The sequence below is a fragment of the Ananas comosus genome, linkage group 21 (assembly GCF_001540865.1).
Source record: "Ananas comosus cultivar F153 linkage group 21, ASM154086v1, whole genome shotgun sequence".
NCBI classification, from domain to species: domain Eukaryota; kingdom Viridiplantae; phylum Streptophyta; class Magnoliopsida; order Poales; family Bromeliaceae; genus Ananas; species Ananas comosus.
The window spans coordinates 4,284,454-4,308,222 of record NC_033641.1 but is presented as its reverse complement, the minus strand read 5'-3'; the positions used below and the strand labels follow the sequence as shown (position 1 = coordinate 4,308,222).

General features: G+C 38.5%; 1 protein-coding gene and 1 non-coding gene across 5 annotated transcripts; both read right to left on the bottom strand.

Moving 5' to 3' along the window:
- On the bottom strand, positions 1,010 to 1,082 carry TRNAE-CUC. The gene has a single exon. It is a non-coding gene; the product is annotated as a tRNA-Glu (tRNA).
- LOC109726817 (D-glycerate 3-kinase, chloroplastic) lies at positions 3,197 to 12,739 on the bottom strand. Of its 4 annotated transcripts, none has more exons than XM_020256615.1 (13): positions 12,488 to 12,738; positions 10,904 to 11,280; positions 10,073 to 10,152; positions 9,899 to 9,950; positions 9,769 to 9,810; positions 9,604 to 9,682; positions 9,356 to 9,387; positions 9,210 to 9,278; positions 9,009 to 9,083; positions 8,790 to 8,906; positions 8,605 to 8,655; positions 8,149 to 8,285; positions 3,197 to 3,327 (listed from the first exon to the last, which is right to left on the bottom strand). In XM_020256615.1, exons 1-12 carry the CDS (start codon positions 12,657 to 12,659, stop codon positions 8,151 to 8,153), a joined length of 1,281 nt encoding a protein of 426 aa, XP_020112204.1. In that variant the 5' UTR covers positions 12,660 to 12,738; the 3' UTR covers positions 3,197 to 3,327; positions 8,149 to 8,150. The 4 variants fall into 4 exon arrangements, with proteins under 4 accessions (XP_020112204.1, XP_020112205.1, XP_020112203.1 ...); XM_020256616.1 differs by lacking the exon at positions 3,197 to 3,327 and adding an exon at positions 7,878 to 8,007; XM_020256614.1 differs by lacking the exon at positions 3,197 to 3,327 and adding an exon at positions 7,906 to 8,056 and having other exon boundaries at positions 12,488 to 12,737.

Sequence of the window (23,769 nt, the reverse complement as noted above, 5' to 3'; positions counted from 1 at the left end):
GGTCTTCCATCCTTTTTCTTAAATTTGCAAATTCGAACCTTTGTTGTGTTTTATATTCGGAGTCAATTAATTGATTAAAAGTGATATATATGTATATAATACTTATAAATTGTCTTACGTATTATTGTGAGCCTTTCTTTAGTCATATTAACTGCAATATGATATTTTTTCGATTATTGTGTTATAAAAATAATTTTAATCATTCATTTGCATGATATGCGATCTCTTTTGAGCAAGATTGAATAATTTTGTTGAAACAATTGATTCTTTTTCATTTTAGTTTTTTGTTAAAAAAAATCTTTGTCTAGAATATAGACTATATTTATTTCTTTTTATACTAAACTGATATTTTATTTTTTATAAATTTTAACTTTAACAATATCTACCTGCCTAACATGCGGGGCACTACACTTTTATATCATTATTCATCAATATTTCTTATTTGCCCTTAAGTTAAGGGCAAAATTGATATTTTAATTTTTTTTAACTGTGGTAGATATTTAACTTATGTTTAGTCGTTTAACCCAAGTTAACTTAACGGATGGTAACTGTAGAGATATTTTAGAATAATGGAGAAACATATGAGGGGTATATTGGAAAGAAAGAAAAAAATAGAGATATATAAGATATTTTCAAAATTTTGAGGGGTATATAAACAATTATTCCTTAATTTTTCACAATTGCTATATTATATCACCAGCTGTTGAAAAGCTATCGCTTCCTTAAATAATTTGATATGAGTGACGCTTTAAGTCATTCTCCAGCAATAAAAAGTTAAATTGAAACGAATTTCTAATATTCTTGACAATTTAAACATTTTGATCATAATCTTATCTACGAATTAATATCCATACACCCAAAACAGGCCTAATAAAAAACCAATTTTCAAAGAAAAAACTACAACAAAAGGTTAAAAAAAATAAAAAAAATATTTTCCAAAAGAGAAAAACTAAACTACAACAAAAAGTAAAAAAAAAATAAAATAAATAACGAAAAGAAAAATATATATTTCCGTTGCCGGGACTCGAACCCGGGTCTCTCGGGTGAGAGCCGAGTATCCTAACCAACTAGACTACAACGGAAGAACAATATTTTTGCTTTTACAAATTATAATACTTTTAAATTTGAAATATAACAACTCATCCGTTTCTCCTGTATCTAGCGCACTTGGCTAAAGTACTATTTGTTTTTTTTTTTTAGAAAAATGTAGCATACTATCTGCTTCATTCATTGGATAGATAAACTAGACTACAAGAGTGGGGCAACCTGGGGGCCCCTAAAAAAAAAAAAAATCACGTTGAGAGAAGGTCAGCGTTCATGTTGAGAGTAGGTCGGTATTCACTTAGAGAGAAGGGAATCCCATTCCTTTACCAGTCCCTTGAGAGTAAAGATCGAATCTTTTCTAACCTTTCAAATTACCCACCAACAACCAACCAAATTTGTTAGACAATTTCGCTTCTTCTGTAGATTCTTCCTTACCGTTTGTTTATTAGAAAGAGTACAGAGTGCTACCTTAAATAAAGAACTATTTGTTTATTAGAAAAAGTACAGAGTGAAAAAAATTTTCCTTATTGTTTGCCTCGTTGGTTTGAAAAAATAAAAATACTAATTTTTTTATAAAATAAAAACAACACAAATTTTTCTTTCAAATCGAGTAGGCGGAAAACTAAAAAAAAGGATTTCTTTTATGGAAAACCAAATCAAACAGCCTCTATAGCGCCCATCAAAGAGGGGGGGCGAGCACTGGGAAATTATTGGCTGAACCCTGTGCACTTGTATATATCCTATACTTTGTTTTTCTTGAAGTTTTTAGGGTTTAGAGTTAGATTTCATAGTTTAGGGCTTAGATTTTGGGGTTTAGGTATTAGGGTTTTAGGGTTTAAGATTTGAATCAAGGGTTTAGAATTTAGAATTTAGGATTTTAAAATTTTGCTTTAAATACTGAATTATATCTATACCATAAAATGAGACCCAAACTCTATATTATCCAAATGCTGAAACCTAGAATTTAAACCCTAAACTTTAAATGCTAGCCTATTTAGGATATATAATGTACCTGGTATAAGTGCACCGGTGTACCCAATAATTTTCCGCCGCTTTGGAAGAGTAGTGGGAACCCCTCTTTGATGTGCGCCACATGTATGACTAGCAAATGATCGTACTAGCTTGTGTTCAGTTTGGTATTTTGCTTGCTCGAGCGCGATTTGAAATTAAAGAGCAATATCATTATTTTCTATTTATAATTACTCACTATTCTTTTTATTCCATCTTATTGATCCAATCGTTATTTTTCTTATTACTGGAACAACTCAATTTTCATCCAAACACAAATTGGTCTATTCCAGGCTTAACCCTGAACTTATACCTATTCAGGGAATAACTAGTTCTTACTTAGCCCCGAACCAAATGAAGCCTTAAATTCTAAATATACATCGTTTATTTATATTTTCACCTTATTATATATAATTTAATAATCAAAATATCAAAACTATAGTTTGAATATCTCTCTTTATATCCAACCAAATAATCGAACTGAAAAATCACTTTTGTGAAAATTATTTTTGCAAAAGTGACTTTTTTCGCTCCACCCACTTTCGGGCAACCAAACATGCCCTAAAAGGAACCAAAATTTATGACCTTAATATACAAGCCATTTTGATGTTTGGAACAAATCAAATGGATGGGATTTTAATTTCAAGGCCTTTATTATTGGCTTAAAAGGGATAGCATCCTACCCTGTAGTAGGAGGCTGGGTTAGATCGAGTTACGTTCGAAATGCCCCGAGGCTGCTGGGTTGGGCCGAATTATGTTCGAAATGGCGTGAGGCTGGTTGGACCGAATTACAATTTAGACCCGTGGGTGCTGTGTCTGCACACTTCAAGTGATGCTACGTATTTCTAACAGCTTAAGCTTTTGAGATTAATAGTTAGTACCAACAATCCTGCCTATGGTGTGAGGCGAGCATCTTGCCCTGTGGCGTGAGACCGAGTTGGACAGAGTCACATTCAAAATAGCATAAGACTGGATTAGGTTGAGTCATGTTTGAAATAGCGTGAAGCTGATTGAGCCGAATCACAATCAAGGCCCGTGAACACTGTATCTGTACATTTTAAGTAAATTAATTGCGTATTTCAAGCAGCTCAAACTTTTGGGATTAATGGTTCGTGCCAACAAATCTGACATCTATGATAGAAGGTTTTCGTGGTGCAATGTATCAGGATGCATGATACAATTTCTGGTGTTAGACATCCTAATATTATTTGCAGAAGTGAAGAGTCAATCTACCATGAGGACTTTTATGTCTCCTCATACCACATTTTTACAGGCCTGGTACAAAAGTTCAAATAAATTCAAATTTCATTCTTCGTACGAAACCTTCATGAAGTTNTCGTCAATTTGGAAGTTCTATCATCGAAAACAAATCGATGGAAGTTCTATCATCGAAAGCAAATCGGTAGTAAAACAGCTCGTGCACTACTGAGAGTATTCTAGCTTAACTCTATATATATATATATATATATATATATATATATATATATATTAAAAATATTTATAAATATATATAATTATATATAATATATTTTTTAATTATATAATGATATAAATTATATATTTTAATTATACATATATGTATATAGAGTTGAGATTATTGGTCATATTTGCTGGCCGTCAAGATTAAACCAGCAATATCCTACCCTAATTACTCTCTCTCCCTCTCTTTTACTTGCGCGTGTTGTCGCTTTCCTTAAATTCTCTCACACCCCAAGCAGTAGCACGTCGAGTTCCACATCCTCCTCGCTCCCAACCTTGTTCTCAATCGCCGTCACCGCAGCCTCGACGCCGTTGTTGCCAACCTCCTTAACCGCCATTGCCGCAGCCTCGACGCCGCCACTGTCGACCTCCTGGATCGGCCGCCATCACCACAGCCTGCCGACCTTGAGACAGCTCAAAATTAAATATCAAGCCAAGCTTGAGGTGATGAGGTAAGCTCACTCAAGCTTATCTCATTTTCACCCCGAGTCGCGTTGTCTTAGTGCCACGTGGCTCCTATAAGGGAGTGTTCCCAAATAAGCTATTTCGGGGCCGACTCCTCATCATAATAAGTTTTCCCTGCAAGCTATATATCTTTCTTTAAAAAAGACTAAAATTCTTGTTCTCTAGAAGAGATATCTTAACAGCTACCATTCTCTGAAAAAGAAGGACCAATTCTTGTTCTTTATGAGAGATATCTTAATTAATACGATAAATCTTTCTTGCAAGATAACTAATATATATATATCTTTATTTTGATGGCATGAATTTATTTTAAAGAGTACGTCCGCCCTTTCACTAGGGACAAACAATTAATAGTCATTGTTGGTTGTTTAAGAAGTAGAGTAATCTATGGCATCTGGATTTGGTTTGTCTCTACGCCTGAAATTTAGGGATCGGAGGGCAGCCATGCATCTTGTCCAAGAAGTGGATGGCCAAGTGGACCTAGCTAGTCTCGATCTTCTTATACAAGGAGGTCCTCAAACAATTTCTTCACGGTGTCGACCCAGGACTCGACCACTATCAGACTGTTGTAATCTCACTGCTAAAAACCGGCGAGTCAAACTTTCTGAAGCTAGCAAGGCTCTCCATAGCTCGCTCCTGCTGCGCCTGCTAAGTTATATATGTACGCTGTGGCGGAAACTTCCAAGTCGTAGGGCACGTTGCCGCCATCGCAATGCCCTCTGGTACCATCTGTATATGAAGCGAAGGCGGTGGGCTCCTATCTCGTAACACCCTTTGGTACCATCAGCAGCAGAAAATTTTAAAATTCAAATTTGTGAATTTATATTTGAATTTAATTTTTTAATTTTATTTTAATCTGAATTTTAGAATTTAAATTTAAATTTAAAATTTGAAATTTAAATTCAGATTTAAAAAATTTGAAATTTAAATTTTAATTAAATTATTTTTAGCTAAGAACTTCAATTTGAACTTTAAATTCAAATTGTTCCAACTATAGATTCAAATTATTGACTCGAATTTAAATTCAAATTTAAATTTTTAAGTTAAAATTCAAATTCAAATTTTGATTTTTTTTTAATTTACATTTAATTTCAATAATGAGTTTCAGTTTGAACTTTGAATTTGAATTATGAATTCAAATGTTCAATTTGAATTGTGATTTAAACATATTTTAATTCATTAAGATCAAAGAGTAAATTAAAATTTGATTCAAATTATAAATTCAAATTCAAATTTAAATAAATGTTCGAATTTCTATTTTGAACTTTTATTTTAGAATTTAATTTCAGTTAGGCTAACTTACAGAAAACCCCCTGTAATAACCCACTTTTTCACTTCCCCTCCCTGACATTTAAAAACCTACACTTTGCCCCCATGTAAAATGAAAAATGTTCACAATGGGGTTACAGTGTGTAAAATGACCATTTTGCCCCTCGCCATTGTCGTCTTCTTCCCCATCTTCCTCAGTCGCCCCTTCGTTCGGCCGCGATTCCCACTTCAATCGGCCGCGATTTCTCTCCATTTCCTTCTCCACCTGCTCCCATTCTCCTCCTGCACCCTCGCCGCCCTCGATTTCGGCAACAGTAGGAGAAAACCGAGGTGGACGACAGTAGGAGAAGGGCAAAGAAGGCGAAGGCGAGGCGGCGGAGGACGGCGAAGGGGATGTGGGTGAGGGCGAGGCAGTGGAGGACGACGAGGCGGCTAGGCGGCGAGGCGGTGGCGAGGTGGCGAGCCGGAGGGAGTCGAAGCAACAGGGAGATGGCGGAGGGGTATTTTTGGCATAAAAATATATTTTTTAACGGAACCCTAACGGTAGGGGGTGAAGTGCACATTTTTTATTTTACAGGGGGGCAAAGTGTAGGTTTTTAAATGTCAGGGAGGAAAAGTGAAAAAGCGGGTTATTATAAGGGGGTTTTCTGTAATTTAGCCTTTCAGTTATGAGATCTAAATTCAAATTATAAATTTAGTTTATATATTAAATTTTTAAAATAAATTTAACTCAGATTTAAGTTTAATTTAAATTTTAAAATATACTTTTATAAATTCTAAATATAAATAGTTTATTTATATTTTCACCTTATTATATATAATTTAATGGGTCCGGCTACTATACTATTATGAGTACGATCACCCTCGTACTCATAAATTATTTTCGATGATAAAGCTTCCGAATCGACGATCCACACCATTAAACGTTATTTACAGCATTTAAAACTTCTAGAAATCAAATTTTATAATTTTTCGACATCATTTACCTTACGATCAAGAGGTCACAAATTTGACAATTTTTAACGGCCGGTATGGGATACTTGCTAGTTTAACGGTGTAAAAGGATCGGAATTTGTTGAATTTTTGATAGAAAATTCTATTCACTACATACATAAAGATCAATAACTCCGATCTTGAATTGAAGGATCCGATCATCCTTTTTTAAAACGTTGTTCGATTTTGACCGTTCATTTTATGCCCATTTGATGGACTTTATTATGATTTCGAAAATTTACGAAATTTATTTTCTAGAAGTTTCATATACTCTAGATCATATTTAACGGAGTGGATCGTCGATTCAGAAGCTCCATCATTGAAAACAACTTATGAGTATGAGGGTTCCAATACTCATAATAGTATAGTAGCCATGGCCTAATTTAATAATCAAAATATCAAAACTATAGTTTTAATATTTCACTTTCTATCCAACCAAACAATCGAACTGAAAGGTCACTTTTTGCGAATATTATTTTTGCAAAAGTGACTTTTTTCGCTCCACCCACTTTCGGGCAACCAAACATGCCCTAAAAGGAACCAAAATTTATGATCTTAATATACAAGCCATTTTGATGTTTGGAACAAATCAAATGGATCAGATTTTAATTTCGAGGCCTTTATTATTGTCTTAAAAGGGTTAGCATCCTACCTTGTGGTGGGAGGCCGGGTTAGATCAAGTCACATTTAAAATGCCGTGAGACTGGGTTGGATCGAATTATATTCAAAGTAGCGTTAGGCTGGTTGGATCGAATCGCAATCTAGACCTGTGGGTGCTGTGTCTGCACACTTCAAGTGATGCTGCGTATTTCAAAAATCTTAAGCTTTTGGGATTAATGATTAGTACCAACGATCCTGCCTATGGCGTGAGGCAAGCATTCTGCCCTGTGGCGTGAGACCGAGTTGGACATAGTCACATTCAAAATAGGATAAGGCTAGATTGGGCTGAGTCATGTTTGAAATAGCGTGAGGCTGATTGAGCCGAATCACAATCAAGATCCGTGAGCACTGTATCTACACATTTTAAGTAAGGGTAATTGCTTTTATACCCCTGAAAAGTTTCCGACTTTCCGATTTACCCCTCTTAGAAGGCTAATATTGAAAATACCCTTTCTACGTTCCAACCTATTTCTAATATACCCCTAGAGTTAAAATCTGTTAATTAACTCTATTATCTCTGTAAAATTATTATTTTTCCCCTTCAAATATATTCTTCCACCATCACTTTCTTATTTGCCTTTAAAGTTAGGGGCACAAAAAGTATTTTGACTTTTGATCTTTTCCAATATACTCCTCTACCGTCACCAACATTTCTTATTTGCCCTTAAATTAAGGGCAAAATTGGTATTTTAATTTTTTTTTAACTGTGGTAGATATTTAACTCACTTTTAACCTAAGTTAACTTAATAGGAGATAACTGCGGGGGTATTTTGTAATAACGGTGGAAGATATGAGGGGTATTTTAGAAAAAAGAAAAAGGGATAAATCGAATATTTTCAAACATATGAGAGGTATATAGGCAATTATCCCTTTTAAGTAAATTAATTGCATATTTCAAGCAGCTCGAACTTTTGAGATTAATGGTTCGTGCCAACAAATCCAACATCTATGATAGAAGGTTTTAGAGGTGCAATGTATATGGCTGCATGATACAATTTCTGGTGTTGGACATCCTAATATTATTTGCAGAAGTGAAGAGTCAATCTACCAGAGGAGTTTTAAGTCTCTTCATACCACATTTTTACAGGCCTGATATAAAAGTTCAAAATAAATTCAAATTTCACTCTTCATATGAAACCTACATGAAGTTATCAAAATGAAGTATCGATTTATCATCCGAAAAGGAGTAAAACACTAAGAATACAAAATATTTACACGGAAAATCTGCACCTTTAATGGGGATTCCTTTGCTCATCAATCTCGATGACGATAAGGCGGTTGGGATCAGCTCCATTCGGTCCCTCGGCATAGAGTGTAGGAAGATATGCCTTGTATGCAGGAAGATAACGAGATACGAAATCCAAAACCTACAAGAATTTGCTTAAAAGTTAAACTCTCATTACTGATGCAATTAGCAACCGCGTAACAAATCAAACTCGAGAAATAGGTCCAAGAACAAAACTCATGTGCATGCTTAAGGAAGTCATATTCACTTTTAATCTAAATGCAAAGATGAACAGTAAAAGCCACAGTATTTTATAAATACTACCGTAAGCAAGGTGCAAAAGGCAACAAAGTTCTAAGTTTTAAGATGACATTTCAGTGGAATCCTCATTTATGTGGATAATTTGTGAAAGAGAGAATTTGGGGTTATATACAGGGGAAGGACTAGTTTAGAAAATGCACCTCCTCGTTGGACATGCCGGGTTTTCCATCTTCTCTCATCGCTATCTCCGCCTGAAATGTCAAATGACATACATACTTAACAATGTAGAATTAAAATATAGTGGAGAAACTCGAAAGGAAATTGATGAGGCAATTCCTTCTTGACTTTTACGATCATTTTTGCGTCACGGCAATGAAACAATAACCTGCAATCTCCACTGGAATACACAATTAGGATCCTTTATTTTTATGACAATCCAGGCCTCAATGAACTTGTCCCATGCATCGTAATACGCTTCGAGGTTCTTATTTACCACTTCAAGCTGCAGATAGTAAAGTTTGTGATTTAATGGTCCTACAAAAGAATAACTTTAACTGATTTAAAAGAAAAAAACAAAAAAACAAAGAGAAAGATAAGAAATTGCCTGTGGATCAACTGCTTTAACGACATCATTTGGAAGAGGTTTAAATCCAAGCATCCACCCCTCAAATAAGACAACCTAATTAACCAAAGAAGCAAATAGCTTACGATCTCAAGAAAATAGAAAGAGCAAGCCTCTTTGCATGCATCGAATAAAATTATAGAAAGCTTATGAAGTTTGATCTATAGTTAAAATTAGCTTTACCTCAATTGGCCCTTCAACCTCTGGCCATGTTGAAGGGTCTGCTCGATCGCCCTTCCCTCCGAAAGCAGACTATACGCATGTGCATGGTATCACCAAACTTAAATATCAAGTGTGCTAGAACAAATGCCGCATTAATTTGAGCATACCTTATCATATCGCGGTAGTTTCATCTTCATACCTGAATTAATGAACAAAACCATAATTCATAAGCACATTCAGCTACAGTTGAAGAATAAATCATGAAGGTGTAATCATGTTTTGTTTCAACTAGGTTCTAATAAAGCATTCATTGCTCAAGAATGACTTAATTGAATTGGCCAAAAAAAAGAGAGTTTAGAAAAAAAACAAACTGACATAAATAAATCGGAAAAAGTATCAGTCAGAAAGATGATACCTCTCTTGGTCATTTTGCTTAGAGATGTTAGTGTTTCTATAGAGAACTGCAGATCATGGCTTCCCGCGTTCCCACGAAGCTGAAAACATTTCCACAAATAAATTGAAGCACATCTTGAGAGTGCTTAACTTTACAAATTTCACAGAATGGGTTTCTTTTTGGCACCTCTAAGAGTGCATTTCCAGGGTTTCGACTTCTTAATTTAGCCTGCAAAAACAGATCACCAACCAAAAGGAATCGAAAGAAAGTAAACAATGAATAAATCTACAATTGTTCAGTATTTCAACTCCCATACCTGTTCCTCTGCTGTTAAATAAAAATCATCTATCGACAAAGTAGCAGCATTTCTGGGAAAGAGAATGCATCGCTCACCATTTTAGTGGCGAACACAAAAATACAACAGGAAAAGAACTGTTAATTTGTAAATAGGGTATATAGAGTTTTCTATTGTGAAGAAAGAGCAACTCACCTACCGGAACGCCGGAAAAGATAATCAAGTGCAAAAACAAGAGTTGTTTTTCCGCTGCCTTGAGGTGCACTGACACCTATCTACATTGTAAAAGATACCATTGGTAAAACACAGAAATGGAACTTGTAACAACAACAAATTGTGCTCTCACTAATTGAAATTCAGATCACACTGCTAACTCTTCACCGACAGTCACAAACAAGCATATTTTACTAGGCTTAGGGCTCATTTTGGTCCTACTGTTTTGGACAGTGATGGCCGATGAACTGCTTTTTGAGTACTACTTTTGGAGCTTCTGCAGCGAAAGCAGAAGCTCCAAATTGGAGCATCTCATTTTGGGGCTTAAGCTCATTACATGTTCCTGTCATAGAAAAAGCTCTAAACTTATTTGTTTACCAAATTATCTGCTATAATTCACTGCAATTAAAACAGAAGCATAAACTAATCCAAACATGAACTTAGGGCTTATTTGGCCTTGTGGTGGTTCATAAATTGTGTTAGGTCACAAGACTAATACAGTACTACAGGAGTAGAGTCACCAAAAGAATCCCTAACAATTTATGCATTACAATATCTAGCATCTTCTCACGACAGCTAGAAGCGGAAGATTCAAATTGAAGAATTTTCTTTTACAACCTAAAAGCTGATTTGAGCAACTCCCACAGACGTTAAGCTCCCAAACTGGCGTTTCTCAAGTAGAGAAGCTATTTGACAAGCCTAGCTAAGTCGGCACTTAAAATTCAAAATTAGTGCGAAAGATGGAATTAAAATAAGACATAACAAAAGAAATAAAATTTAGTGAGAAATTGGAGAAAATGTGTGTGAACATACGACTAACGGTGGAACTTCATCTCCGTCCTCGAATGTTGATCTGTGTCGCAAAACTTCATCTTCACACCAAACGAAGACCGGTACGTAGTAATGGTAGATCCTAACCTTCTCGGGGACCGACAACCTCAGCTTATTGAGCTGGAACAATTGGCACAAGTGCACCCCACACTGCAACCACCTATCGATGGACTCGGCAATCGATTCAGCGGTAAAACCTAATCTCGTTACTAAAGGGCCATTGCATATGAACTCAAAGAGATCATCCACAGATGATATCATAGCAGGAGAAGTAGGGAACACCGAATGCAATGGCGCCAATTTCCCTCGCCATTTGCTCGACGAAGTGCCCGAGTGACTATCGGTCGAAGAGAGGAAGGCTAACACAAACAGATGCTATGTTAGCACAATTGAAACTCTAAACAAAATTATACTTGATGAATATGTAATGAAACTCTCTCAATTACAGAAAATCATTTTGAGATAGAAGACTCAACTTTATATATGATACATATATATATATATAGAGTCCGGCTATGGTGCTTGTACAAGCACCAAGCACTTGGTGCTTGTAAATTTTTTACTGTTAGATCTATGCCTTTGATCATTTTTATCTGTTAGATTATACTATTCAACCAACCACCCACTCAACCCTAGGGGGCCCACATCATCCTAACTGCACATCCCTTAATCTAAAGGCCAAAAACTTACAAGCACCAATGACTTGGTACTTTTAAAAGTATAGAAACTCAATTCTATATATATATATATATATATATATAGAGAGAGAGAGAGAGAGAGAGAGAGAGAGGCTTGTGTGCTTTTAGACGCACGGTGGTCTCCGCGCTATTAGGCGATGTTCGATGTTGGAACTTTCGAAGCAACGATCGGTTCCATTAGACTTGATCTGAAGTATTTGAAATATCTAGAAAATAAATTTCGTGATTTTTTTATATCATTAACCTAGTGATCGAAGAAGCCCAAAATCAACAATTTTAATAGTTATAGTTCACCATTTGCAAGTTTAACTGTGTAGGAATATTGAAATCACGTAAAATTTTGACAGAAAATTCTTTATACTATATAAACCAAGATAAATATTTTTGATCTAAAATTTTAGTATCATGTCATTACTTTTTGTGAGCTTTTTATTTTCAGCCGTTGATTCTGAATTCATTCGATCATTAGGTAATAATAACGAAAAATCACAAAATTTATCTTCCAAATACTTTCGATACTCTAGATCAAATCCGACAGAGTGGATCGTCGATCCGAAAGACCTGACATTGAAAACGACTTGATAGCAGGAGGCCAGAGTGCTTCTAAAAGCACACAAGCTAGACAATAATATATACACTTTCATTGCCCGAAAAATGGCTCAAAACCACGAAATCGAACAATATCATAATTGAATTCAATAATTCTCCAACTAAATTGACTTTTGCATCAAAATACATGGAATTCGTCCTAGACTGTTCAAGTTCACCGCATTAATAAGAGGAATGCAAGATTAAACAAACAAATAGAGAACAATAAAAGAAGCGAAAATAATGATGGGTTTTGAGAGCTGCTGCATAGTTATCTAACCTGGTTTGGAACAGGAAGAGGAGGAGAAAGAGGAGTTGGGGTAATGAGACGGGATGAGAAGAAGAGGAGGAGGCAGTGAGAGGTGAGATGGGTAAGAAGAGGAGGAAGAGAAAGGAGAGAAGGGGTTGTGGAGAGAATAAGAGCGTTGTGAGATGGCGTTTAGAGTCGCCATTAGACGAGAAAAATGGAAGAGAGAGGAGAGAGAGAGAGAGAGAGAGACAGAGAGAGAGAGGATATCAGGCCCCCTTCCCACCAGATGAACCAAACAATCGTGCCCAGAAAAACTACTTTGGGAGTCGGTGATATACTCCGTCGACTCGGTTCACCAACTCAGCCGTGAACCGCCAATAGTATCATCTCCTTCCCATTTTTTCTTATTGGGTTAATTTCATACAGTTCTGCTGCAAATACAGTGAATGACAAATATTATATTACTATAAAGTTTAACTTTCATATGTTGTTCATGCAAAAGTCTTGTGTTTTCAAATATATCTCTGTCGTTAGAATCCGTGATGAAAAATTAAGTTAACCATATGTTAAATACTTAACCCTCGTAGTTTTTGATATTTTTATCCTTTTTATATTATACTGTTATGCCTTTTGGAGGAGCATATTTGTGATGGCAAATTAATTTTTATCTGTTGTCTCTACAAAATCTTAATATTTTCAAATATAGTCCTGCCGTTAGAATCCGTTAGAAAAATTAAGTTAATTATAGGCTAAATACTTAACCTGGTAGTTTTTGACATTTTTTTTTTCTTTTTTTTTTTTTTTAGAGATAGGTAGCACGCTACCCGCTTCGTTTATTTCATTTAGAATAAACTTAGCTAGAAATGTGAATGAACTAGGATTCGAACTTGGGTCTCGGATACCAACCACCAAACCCTTTGCCACTTGCTCTAAGGACGGTCGGTAGTTTTTGACATTTTCACCCTTCTTATATTATACTATTATGATTTTTGAAGGAACATATTTATGATGGCAAAATTGAAAATATAAACAGTGTTCTAACAGTTTTTTAACGATAACAAATCAGAGGAATATATTTAAAAATATCAGGACTTTTATATTAATAATATATAAAAGTTGAACTTTATAGAGATATATTTTGTCATTAACTATGTTTGTAGAGACATGTATAAAATTAACCCTTTTTTTTAACAATAATCCGATAAAAAATTTCTAATTTGACGAATAATCTTTTCAAAATTTTATTTGGCCCAACTAATTCTACTTTTTGCCAATTCAGACAAAAAGGAGAAACGTAGTGAATAGATTGCGAGGAGATTGTATATAGATTATTAGACTTTTTGTTAATTGTTAAAATTGTATAGACAGATTTTTAGAATTTTTTTAGATTGAATTTGTTGAAATTTTTACATGTTTATTAGAGTTATTTATATGAAATAGAATGAACAGATCTTTTTCTATTTTAAGGAAAAGTTGATAAATGATTCACTGTCATGAAAGACGGTAAACGATTAACCATCGTTTGCTGAGTTGGATAAAAATAGTTATTTAGCCAAATAAAATTTTTACATGCAACGGTTTGGCCAAGCAGAAGCTAGACCACTGGCTTACGGAGACTGGAGTAGTCTATACCACTCTAATAGACTGTCTAACGCCGGCTCCCTTACATCCCTGTTTACTCTCGAGGAAGTTAAAACAGCCACATTCCAACTCGGAAGCGATAAAGCCCCCGGACCAGACGGGTTCCCTCTTAGTTTCTTTCAAACCTTCTAGGAGACGGTCAAAGCTAATATTTTCAATGTCTTCACTGATCTACAAGACAATAAACTCTTTACTGGCCCATCCGACTACTCCTTTGTATGCCTCATCCCCAAAAAAGAAGGAGCGTGCAAGGTTAACGACTTCCGTCCAATAAGTCTCATTAATAGCATCCAGAAAATCATATCCAAGGTCCTCGCCAATAGGCTCGCTCTTACCCTGCAGTCCATAATCTTCTCATCGTAATCAGCTTTTCTCAAAGACAGATTGCTTACTGACTCGTTTGTCACCGCAAGTGAACTAGTCAATTAGTGTTCTAAAACTAGCAAGGAATGTGTAAGTATCAAGGTAGATTTCGAAAAGGCTTTTGACAATGTTAGCTGGGCCTTCTTGAAATGTATTCTGCAATGGCTAGGGTTCAATGACAAAAGGTGGGCTTGGGTCGAACAGTGTATTTGTAATGCCGAAGTAGCCATCATGGCTTAATACAAAAAAAGGACTTCGACAGGGGGACCCCCTCTCCCCCTATCTCTTCTTCTGGTGGCCGACTATCTAGCTAGGATGATTGAAACTGCGAGGGGGAACAACCTACTTCGAGGCATCGGACCATCAGTCAACTGCCAAATAGTTTTGATCTAATACGCGGACGACACAATCTTTTTCTCTGAGCCAAGGAAATACATCATGCGAAATTTGCAGTTTATTTGGAAACTCTTTGAATGGGCTTCTGGACTCAAGATTAATATGGACAAATCAGAACTGTACTATTTGGGGCCCGATCCGGATAAGGCTGATAGACTTGCTAACATCTTAGGATGTAAAGTCGGAAAACTACCGTTTCGTTATCTTGGGTTACCTCTATACAATAAACGTCTCCGTAAGAAAGATTGGGTTCTGGTCATTGATCGAATAGCGGCTAAAATTGATGGATGGAAAGCTAAACTCCTCTCCCAAGGGGGAAGACTAACGCTGGTCAACTCGGTCCTCTCCAACTTGCCGTTATTCTACCTATCCATCTTCAAAGCACCGCAGTGAGTTTTGCATTGGATAGAAAATCTTAGAAGTGCCTTCTTCTGGAAAGGATGTGACAACATTTCTGGAGGAGCATGTCTCGTCAGCTGGAAATCCATTTGCAAAAGCAAATAAGAAGGGGGGTTAGGGATCTTAGATATGGAGTCTATGAATTTGGCACTTTTAACCAAATGGTGGTGGCGTTTCTTTACTGAGCCGCATCTGCTTTGGTGCAAAATTATTAGAACTCTCTACTACGCCAGAAGAAGGCCTCTCTACGAGGGTAGAACCTTTACTCCTTACTCGCAATGGTGGAAAAGCGTGATCCATTGCCGGGATGCGTTCAAATGTGGTTTAACGTTCGAGCTTGGCAATGGACGAACTATCAGGTTGTGGTCTGACATCTAGATTGGTGAAACCCCCTTGCACACCTTGTTTTCGGATATTTACGCAAACATCACGAACAAGGACGTTCGAATATCTCTTTGTTGGAACGCAAACGGATGGCGTTGGCATTTCATCTCCAGGGGTCTTCTGGCAAGTCAATCAACCCGAAGTCATCGACAGCTGGCGTCGCTCAAAGACTTGCTCGTGTGTAATCATCCCTCCAACAGACCGGATTCACCCAAATGGCGATGGACCAGCAATCAACTGTTTACGGTCAAATCTCTATACCAGATCCTTACGGATGGCGGAATTAGAGACCGGAAGACCTACACATCTGCAGTTTAAAAATTCCGATTAAGATCAAAGTCTTCATATGGCTGCTACTTCGTAAGAGACTACTCACTGCCGACAGACTGCTCACTAGAGGCATGTTCGTAAATCAGCACTGTGTATTCTGCGCGGTTCTATTGGAAAGCTGCGATCATCTCTTCTGCAACTGCGTTTTGTTCGATTCCTGCTACTATCTGCGGAATGCTTGGCTGTATCCTCTGACGTTACGGAGGACGTTTGCGAACTCTGGACCAATTTTTGCGAAACTGCCGACACAGCGTTGAGATCTAAAAGCTTAACCATCCTATCGGCAGTCTGGTGGGTTGTTTGGATTGACAGAAACTTGATTATTTTTCAAGCCACATCCACCAATGCCGCCCGATCAATCGAGCGCGTGAGACAATTGATGCGTGACTGGACCTTACTTCATTGATCGACCCCCTCTCCATCTTACCCTCTTTACTTTTTTTACTCTCTACTTTTTACTTTTCTTTGACTCGTTCTTTTTATTGTTCTTGTTTTTTTTGTCTTGGAGGCCGCAGTTGCCTCCACTCTGAACGCTTAATTCATCTTGCTTTATGAATGAAGTAGGTAGCTTGCTACCTATTCCTCAAAAAAAAATTTTTTTTTTTTACATGATCATTTGATAAATTATAAATTTATAAAGGTTTATATTGAAAAAAAAAAATCAATCCCCTTCCACCTGGTGAACCGAATTTGATTTAAATGCAAAGACTTTTAAAAATAGTTTGCATGGCATCGCTATGTATTGTTTTTTTTTTTAATATATATATATAAAAAATAGTGTGAGAAGAATAGTGAATTGCTTGTAATCTTTACATCCAACACCATCCGTATGGCAAGAACAATTGCAAACTTGCATGAAAGCAACTTTTTTTCATCTTCAATATTTTTTTTTAAAAAAATATTATCTATTACTTAGCAGATTGAGGTGCGTTGCAAGTTAACCAATAATAATAATAATAATAATAAAAATTTTCTTCCATCATAATATCACTCATCTAAAATTATTATTTTAAAAAAAATTAAAAATGGCAACGATGCCAGCAGAGACCATAGCTAATCGGTTAAATTTTAATTTTTTACTTATCAAGATGATTTTTGGAATTTATTTGTGCATTAAGGACTTATTTGGTTCATCCATTTTGGGTATGAAATGGAAATCAATTTTATCAAATCCTGTTAATTTTGTTTGGTTCGCATGAATCGGTTTGGAATTTCTATTCCAGACTGGAATGAGAATGACCCATTAACTTTCAACTTGATTCCGATCTTCTAGCCCGGATTGAGATTTCATTCCGGAAGCCCACTAAGTTCTCGAAGCCCATATGACCATCTCACGCTCCTTCTCTTCACCCCTTTCTCATCAAAAAAAAAAAAAAACCATTTTCTCTCTCAAAACCATATTTCCCTAACCAATCAATAAATTTTTTAAAAGTAAATTTGATATTTTTTTTGAAAAAACTTATTAGAGAATGTATTATATTTTTTCATAAAATGTTAAATAACTATAAATTTTATATTTGAGAGTAAAATTAGTATTAGTAGCATTTCATACATTTTTTAGTTATACCGACCAATAATGAATCAGTGAATAAACTCATTCCAATTTCAATCCAAAATAACCTGTCACGCCCCGGGTGCCTTTTTGTTTGAAACACAGCGGAAAAAAGCGTTTTAAATTTTTTTTTTTGAAAAACCTGAACCCCAGAGTATTGCCAGATCCGCCCACAAATACAGGGAATCCACTGGTTCACCATAACGGACAGAGTCTCCCCATGTATTTGCACGGCGTCTCACACAAGTACAAAAGTACAAACAGCTATACAACCACAACTACATGAATGACTACAGCACTAACTATACATTCATTACATTCATTCATTCACACCGTAGTTATATTTAATGTTAAAACAAAAGTCCACGAAATTTCTTTGAAAACTGTCCGATGCGCGAAAACTTTCATTAATCTTTTATATAAAAGCTAACCACGAGGGCTAGAAAACTTTACTATTACCAATCCAGAAATCTTTTTATTAATTATGAAAGTCCACATATTTTCATGTAACTAAAAAATACCTAACATAAAAACTGGAACTAAGCTATAAACAACCGCAATAGTAGGGGTAAAACTTAAGCGCATAACCTGGGTCGGAGAAGCTCTTATCGACTGCTCAACGAACGTACCTCAGTCTCCGTCCCGAAAAACCAAATGCCTCCCGTAATACCGTGAAAAACAATAGTGGGGAGGTGATGAACACTGTAAACATGTCTCGGGCTCTCCCAGTGGGTACCGCAATGCCGAGAGGCGATGGCAGTATACCGACCGATCGAGGAGTATGAACAATAGTATAAGCGGTAAGCTGGAATACTAGTAGCAACGGATCGATGAACGAGGTGAGATGATATATATGAAAGCACAACTACGGCACTGTAAGGTACAGCTGCAAGATACGAAGCTATCATAACTATAGAGTAAGACAACTGTATAAAGAAAAGAACTAGGAAGTAGTATGCAACAACGCTACTATAGCCTATATGGTCAACCGGACGAGAAGGTCCAAAAAAGTACCAATCTAAACCGCGCGTGTCTTGTCTCAAGGACCTCAGGCAAAAAGCACTACCTGCTCACACCATGGCATGATAACCCTAGCACAAAGAGAACACGCTGGGTACGCGTCGGAATTGTACGGACCGCACTTTTCCGGAAAGAACACCCTCTGCGGGGGATCAACGCCGCTGGTGTGACGTGAAAGATGCACTCGAGCTTGTGGCGATCAATGCGGATCATGATGCAATAGCAATCCGTCGTCAATCAAGCCGACATATCACTACCCCTCTGCGGATACGACCGGCTAGGTCATCAATAACAACGTGAAGCCGACGCAGATAGCGTCAATGTTACGGAAAGTACGACGACACCAAACAGGTCACCTCGAGAAAATATGGAGAAACCGACCAACCACGGTCACAAGTATTAGTATATACGCACAATGCTCCCATCTCTCTACCCCTATACAGGGATGATACACATAGAAACAAACCAGCCCAGAGTAAATAAAGATGTATGTAAGTACTGCCTCACAGTGTCAACTAAAAGTACGAACGCCAAGACCCGACCGATAGGTCACAGGAGTGTGTATTCGATATAGTCCAGAATCTACCGTCAAGCACCAGCCGACACATCCTACCCCTCAGGGTACCACCGACCTCAAGGCATCGAACGAGCAGAAGTCAAGAAACAGACCAACCCATACCATAATGCAACAAACGACCAACCAGCGTCAACAGATATAAGATAAAAGCACCGATCCACTTAGGTCACGAAACGAAGTACAAGAACCGACCAATCAGTCACCGGATCACATGATGGATAAACCTACTCTACTTCTACACATGATACTCAAGTATAGAAACATTATGAGTAGAGTATAATAGAAACAACCGGGCCGGCCGATCAAACATTTCCAATACTATATATCAAGATATTATATATATATAAATTTCCAGATAATAACGAACGAGAACAGAGGTAGACGAAACCAATCACGAAGGTTGCACCACTTGTGTTACGACGTCGCGATCGAAGTACCCACCTTGCTGACAAATGCCTGCGCCTGTCTCCTGCACTGCAATGAAAGACGTTTCAACCGGACCTAAGGAGGTCCACCCGGGGGTTATGTGTCTAACCCACAACTAAGTAATCACTAGGATCACAACCTACAAGCAAACCCATGGAGATTCGGGTTCCCAAACTCGATCGTCGTAATACGCGCGGAGTCCAATAATCGCCACGGGCGCGACTTCGCGCAGGAGCCACGAACTGCTCTCGGACACATACCGACTCTGAGCTCACAGTACACTCTGCAGCTAAACCATAAATACATCATGCATCCATCCGGCAGGCAATAACAGCCACCCTCACGTCGAAAACACACAACTACCGTCTGGCATAATTCTGTTTTCGATCCGGGTTCCCGGAAGTGTCTAATTCGAACACCGGAAAACCTACCGTCGCTCACTCGTCATTTTCCGAACCCTCAAAATATCGCCGAAAAGTGACCAGCCAACAAGGACTCGAGCGACCTACCACAATTCATCCGAAGACTGTCGGACAAGGAATCCGACCGAATCCCACGTTCCCGTCAGGCCGGATTTGCGAGAAACGCGCAAATCTGGGTTTCGCGACAGGTGGTGAAAGGCTTGGCCTGTGGACGATCAGTCCAGAGGTTACCTTAGCGTATACTGTCTGCCAAAGCAGACTAGCCATGAGCAGACAAACCTTGCACAAAAGCGCTTGGCCGAGCTGCTCGAGAATCACATTATTCTTATGTGATTTGCAGCGCTTTTTTATGGTCCGTCGAGCACAGGACCACAAGCATGAATGTCAATCAATCGAGCGAGGACACCCGAAAGCTGACAGGTCTCGGCATGCTGGAGGGCCTGGTGCCGCCGTTTTGGGAGGGCGGGTCCGGCCACTGTGGCGAGTGCGTGGTAGGAAGTGACGCGGAAGATCAGCGGAGAGATTGCGCCGGGCACAGCGCTGAAGAGTGGCGCCTCTGAGATTGGCGGCTGAACTTTAGGCATCGTTGACTCCTGTCGGAGGTGAGTGAGACGATGTTCATGCACGGATCGTGGAGGAGTGAGTGGCGGGGGGTGGGTGGGCCCCTCACCTCCACGGCCGCGCTGCGGCGGGTCAGCCGTAGTCAAATTAGGGCTCCTGGGGGGAGCTAGTCACCCAGATAAGGTCGAGTAGGACTCTAACTTACAATGCTGTCACGTAAACACGCTCGGGTGCGCGCAGCGCGCGGAGTGGGAGTACTTAGGGCTCCGTCGCACGGCGACTCGATGGGCCGGGCGCATCGGCGGTTGGCTGCGGCCCAGTGATGGGAGAGCATCGGTGGGGAGGTCCGGGGGAGGTAGGCTGGCTGGGAGCGGGGGATGGGTGGCCGGTGGGCGCGGGGCAGCCCAGCTCAAAGCGAGCGAGTTGCTTCTCGGGTTCGAGCTTCCGTCGGCGCTGCCGAGCCGTGGCGATGGGGGTACTGGGGCGGCCGAGATACGGTGCCGAGACCCGCAGGGAGTCTGCACCCTCGGGTGCGTTCGGCCCGAGGACGGTGCTTGGGAGCGACGCGGCGCCCGACTGTCGGCCCACGGGTCCTGGCGGCGCCGGAGGTTCCAGCGAGCGGCCGGCCAGGCTGTCGCAGAGGGCGCCGGAGACGGCAAGGTAGAAAAAACGGAGTTGCCGGGCTGTCCGAGAAGGCGGCGGGCGATGGGGACCTGAGCGGACGTTGACGCGCCCTAACCAGAGGTACACCCAAGCTCGGCCTGGATCTGCCGCCCAGAATGGCCGCAGGCGGACTCGTGGGGCTCGGCAGGGCACGGGGATTGCGGATTGTTCGGGTGGGAAAGATGCGGAGATGTTTCCTCGGCCAGGGGATGGTGAAGCTCGGGTCAGCGAGCTTTTCCCTGATAACAGCCAACTGAGAACCGCGGTGACACAGTTGGCAGCCACGACCAGCTGAGTCGGATAGCGAGTCAGAGGTAGTGTGGCTTTTTCCGGCCCAGCCGTGGGCCGGAGCCAGCGCGCCGTCGGCGGGCCGTGCGTCACGAGCATGGCAGAGGGAAGTAGTGACGGCTATGAGTTGGGCGGGTAGCTAGGGTGGACTCGGGTTGGGTTTTCTTCTGAGAAACCTAGCACTTATGCTATGTATATGAAGCTGAAAAATCCGCAAGAAGCGTCCTCCAGAGCTTAATATGATTAGCTAAGTCACCTGCCAGCGTGTGCGGTTCGCCGGTATGCACCTCCATGTTTCGAATTTCACCAATTCGATGACATAATAAATATTAGGTCTATAGACAATATCATTTTGCGATCACCGACCTCGCAATCGAACAACGCGCCGATTTCTGCAGATCCCGTCCGTTCAGATTTGCGAACGGATTGCACCAGTGGCGACTCGCACGACTGGGAGACCAACAAATTCTGACGATTTTGCTTCACCCTCTGATCGACGACAGGATTCGCCCGACGAGAATCCAACGCTTTCAGTCTACCAACAGACAAGAATAACACTAATACATTATTAAAAAATGTTCATCTTTTGATCTTCCTTCGAAATCCCCCGCTGCAAACTCGAACTCGCAAAATCCGTCAACTGCGCGCCAGTAGTTCCCGAGTAACACGAAACGCCCGGCTTCGAGCATTGACGGGAGCTATTCGGACTGATCATGAACGGAGTCGAATACGCACCAGAAGCCAATCCTGGTACTCCGTGTGGCGTTGCTCCGAAATTTACGGTACGGTTTACTCATTCACTTAATACGGAGCCGACGGCAATTAAAACTTAAATGAATCGCGTATTTCTCATTTTAGCTTCAGTGTTTCTCTCTGAAATCTTGACGATGTGCCTTATTAATTAAGAACGGATTAGCACATCGATAGAAGCATGACGAAATCAACAAAGAGATGATTTCGGAGGGTCTGCACTGGTCACGGAACTCTCGTCCCCATCGTTACACTTCGTTTACCAAAACGCCAAATTCTTCGTGGAGAGCTGCCGTCCGAGCGTATTCTAAACACTCTCATCTACCTTCTCCCTCACCTCTCTCTGCAGATATTCATTCCAATGCTCCACCCTTTGAACGAACACAAGCCCTAAATGGCTATCACTTGTAGTTAAATTTCGGTAGTATGTAAACAAGTTCATAGTTACTAGTATATATATATATATATATACCTATTAATTAATATACTCATCACCCTCCTATACTACTATATCATATGTATATTCTATTAAAACTATGAATCCTCATATCCTTAAAGCTGATGTGGTCCAACCTCCTTAATTTGGAGGTGTAGGTCCCATCAACTTTTTTTTTCAAATTAATTAAATTTTTTATTTCATCATTTTTTTTATAGATAGATCATCATTTCTATAATCTGGGATGTGGCCCTACTATCCCTTAAATTAAGGATGTGGGTCCCACCAAATTTTTTATTATATTTTTTAAATTAAGTTGAAAGGTTGGATAACTTAATATATATAAAAATCTATCTATCTATCTATATCTATATCTATATAAAATTATGAATCCTAATGTCCTTAAAGCTGACGTCGCCCAACCTCCTTAATTTGGAGTGTGGGTCCCAACAATTTTTTTTTTATTTTTTCAAATTAATTGAATTTTTTATTTCATCATTTTTTTTTTCTATGGATAGATCATCATCCCTTTAATCTGGAGATGTGGCCCCACTATCCCTTAGGGCATGTTTGGTTCGCCGAAAGTGTACTATCGAAAGTGATACATTTAGAAAATGATGTCTTATCGGTTGTTTAGTTTATGAAAGTGAATATAAAAGTCACTTTACGAAAGTTGGCCGATAAAGTGAGTTATAACTAAATCTTACTTTTTTGACTTCGGCACAAAAAATTCGGATGTCACCAAAAGTGTAGAGCTTAGCTAAGAGGTTATATTTGATCATAACTTTAATATTTAAATTTATTTTTAAAGTTTAATTTCACTTTAAATTTGAATTAAAATTATGATCACATTTCTAATTTTATTTGTGAATTAAAATTCAACATAAAATTTTAAATTCAAATTTATCACTTTATATTTAAATTTAAAATTTAAAATTTTATTTTTATTTAAAGTTGATTTTTAGAATTTAAATTTTAAATTTTAATCAAATTATTTTTAGTTAAGAACTTCAATTTGAAATTTGAATTCAAATTGTTCTTATTGATTGAAATTTAAATTTAAAATTTAAATTTTTAAGTTAAAATTCAAATTCAAATTTAAAT

What these genes read in the sequence shown, in the direction of transcription:
- LOC109726817 (XM_020256615.1), bottom strand. Translation starts at nt 12,659, where the DNA reads ATGGCGACTCTAAACGCCATCTCACAACGCTCTTATTCTCTCCACAAC. An exon ending in ATTTAACAGCAGAGGAACAG is followed by an intron (nt 9,811 to 9,898) that starts GTATGGGAGTTG and finishes CTGTTTTTGCAG; the next exon opens with GCTAAATTAAGAAGTCGAAA. An exon ending in AAGCAAAATGACCAAGAGAG is followed by an intron (nt 9,388 to 9,603) that starts GTATCATCTTTC and finishes TCATTAATTCAG; the next exon opens with GTATGAAGATGAAACTACCG.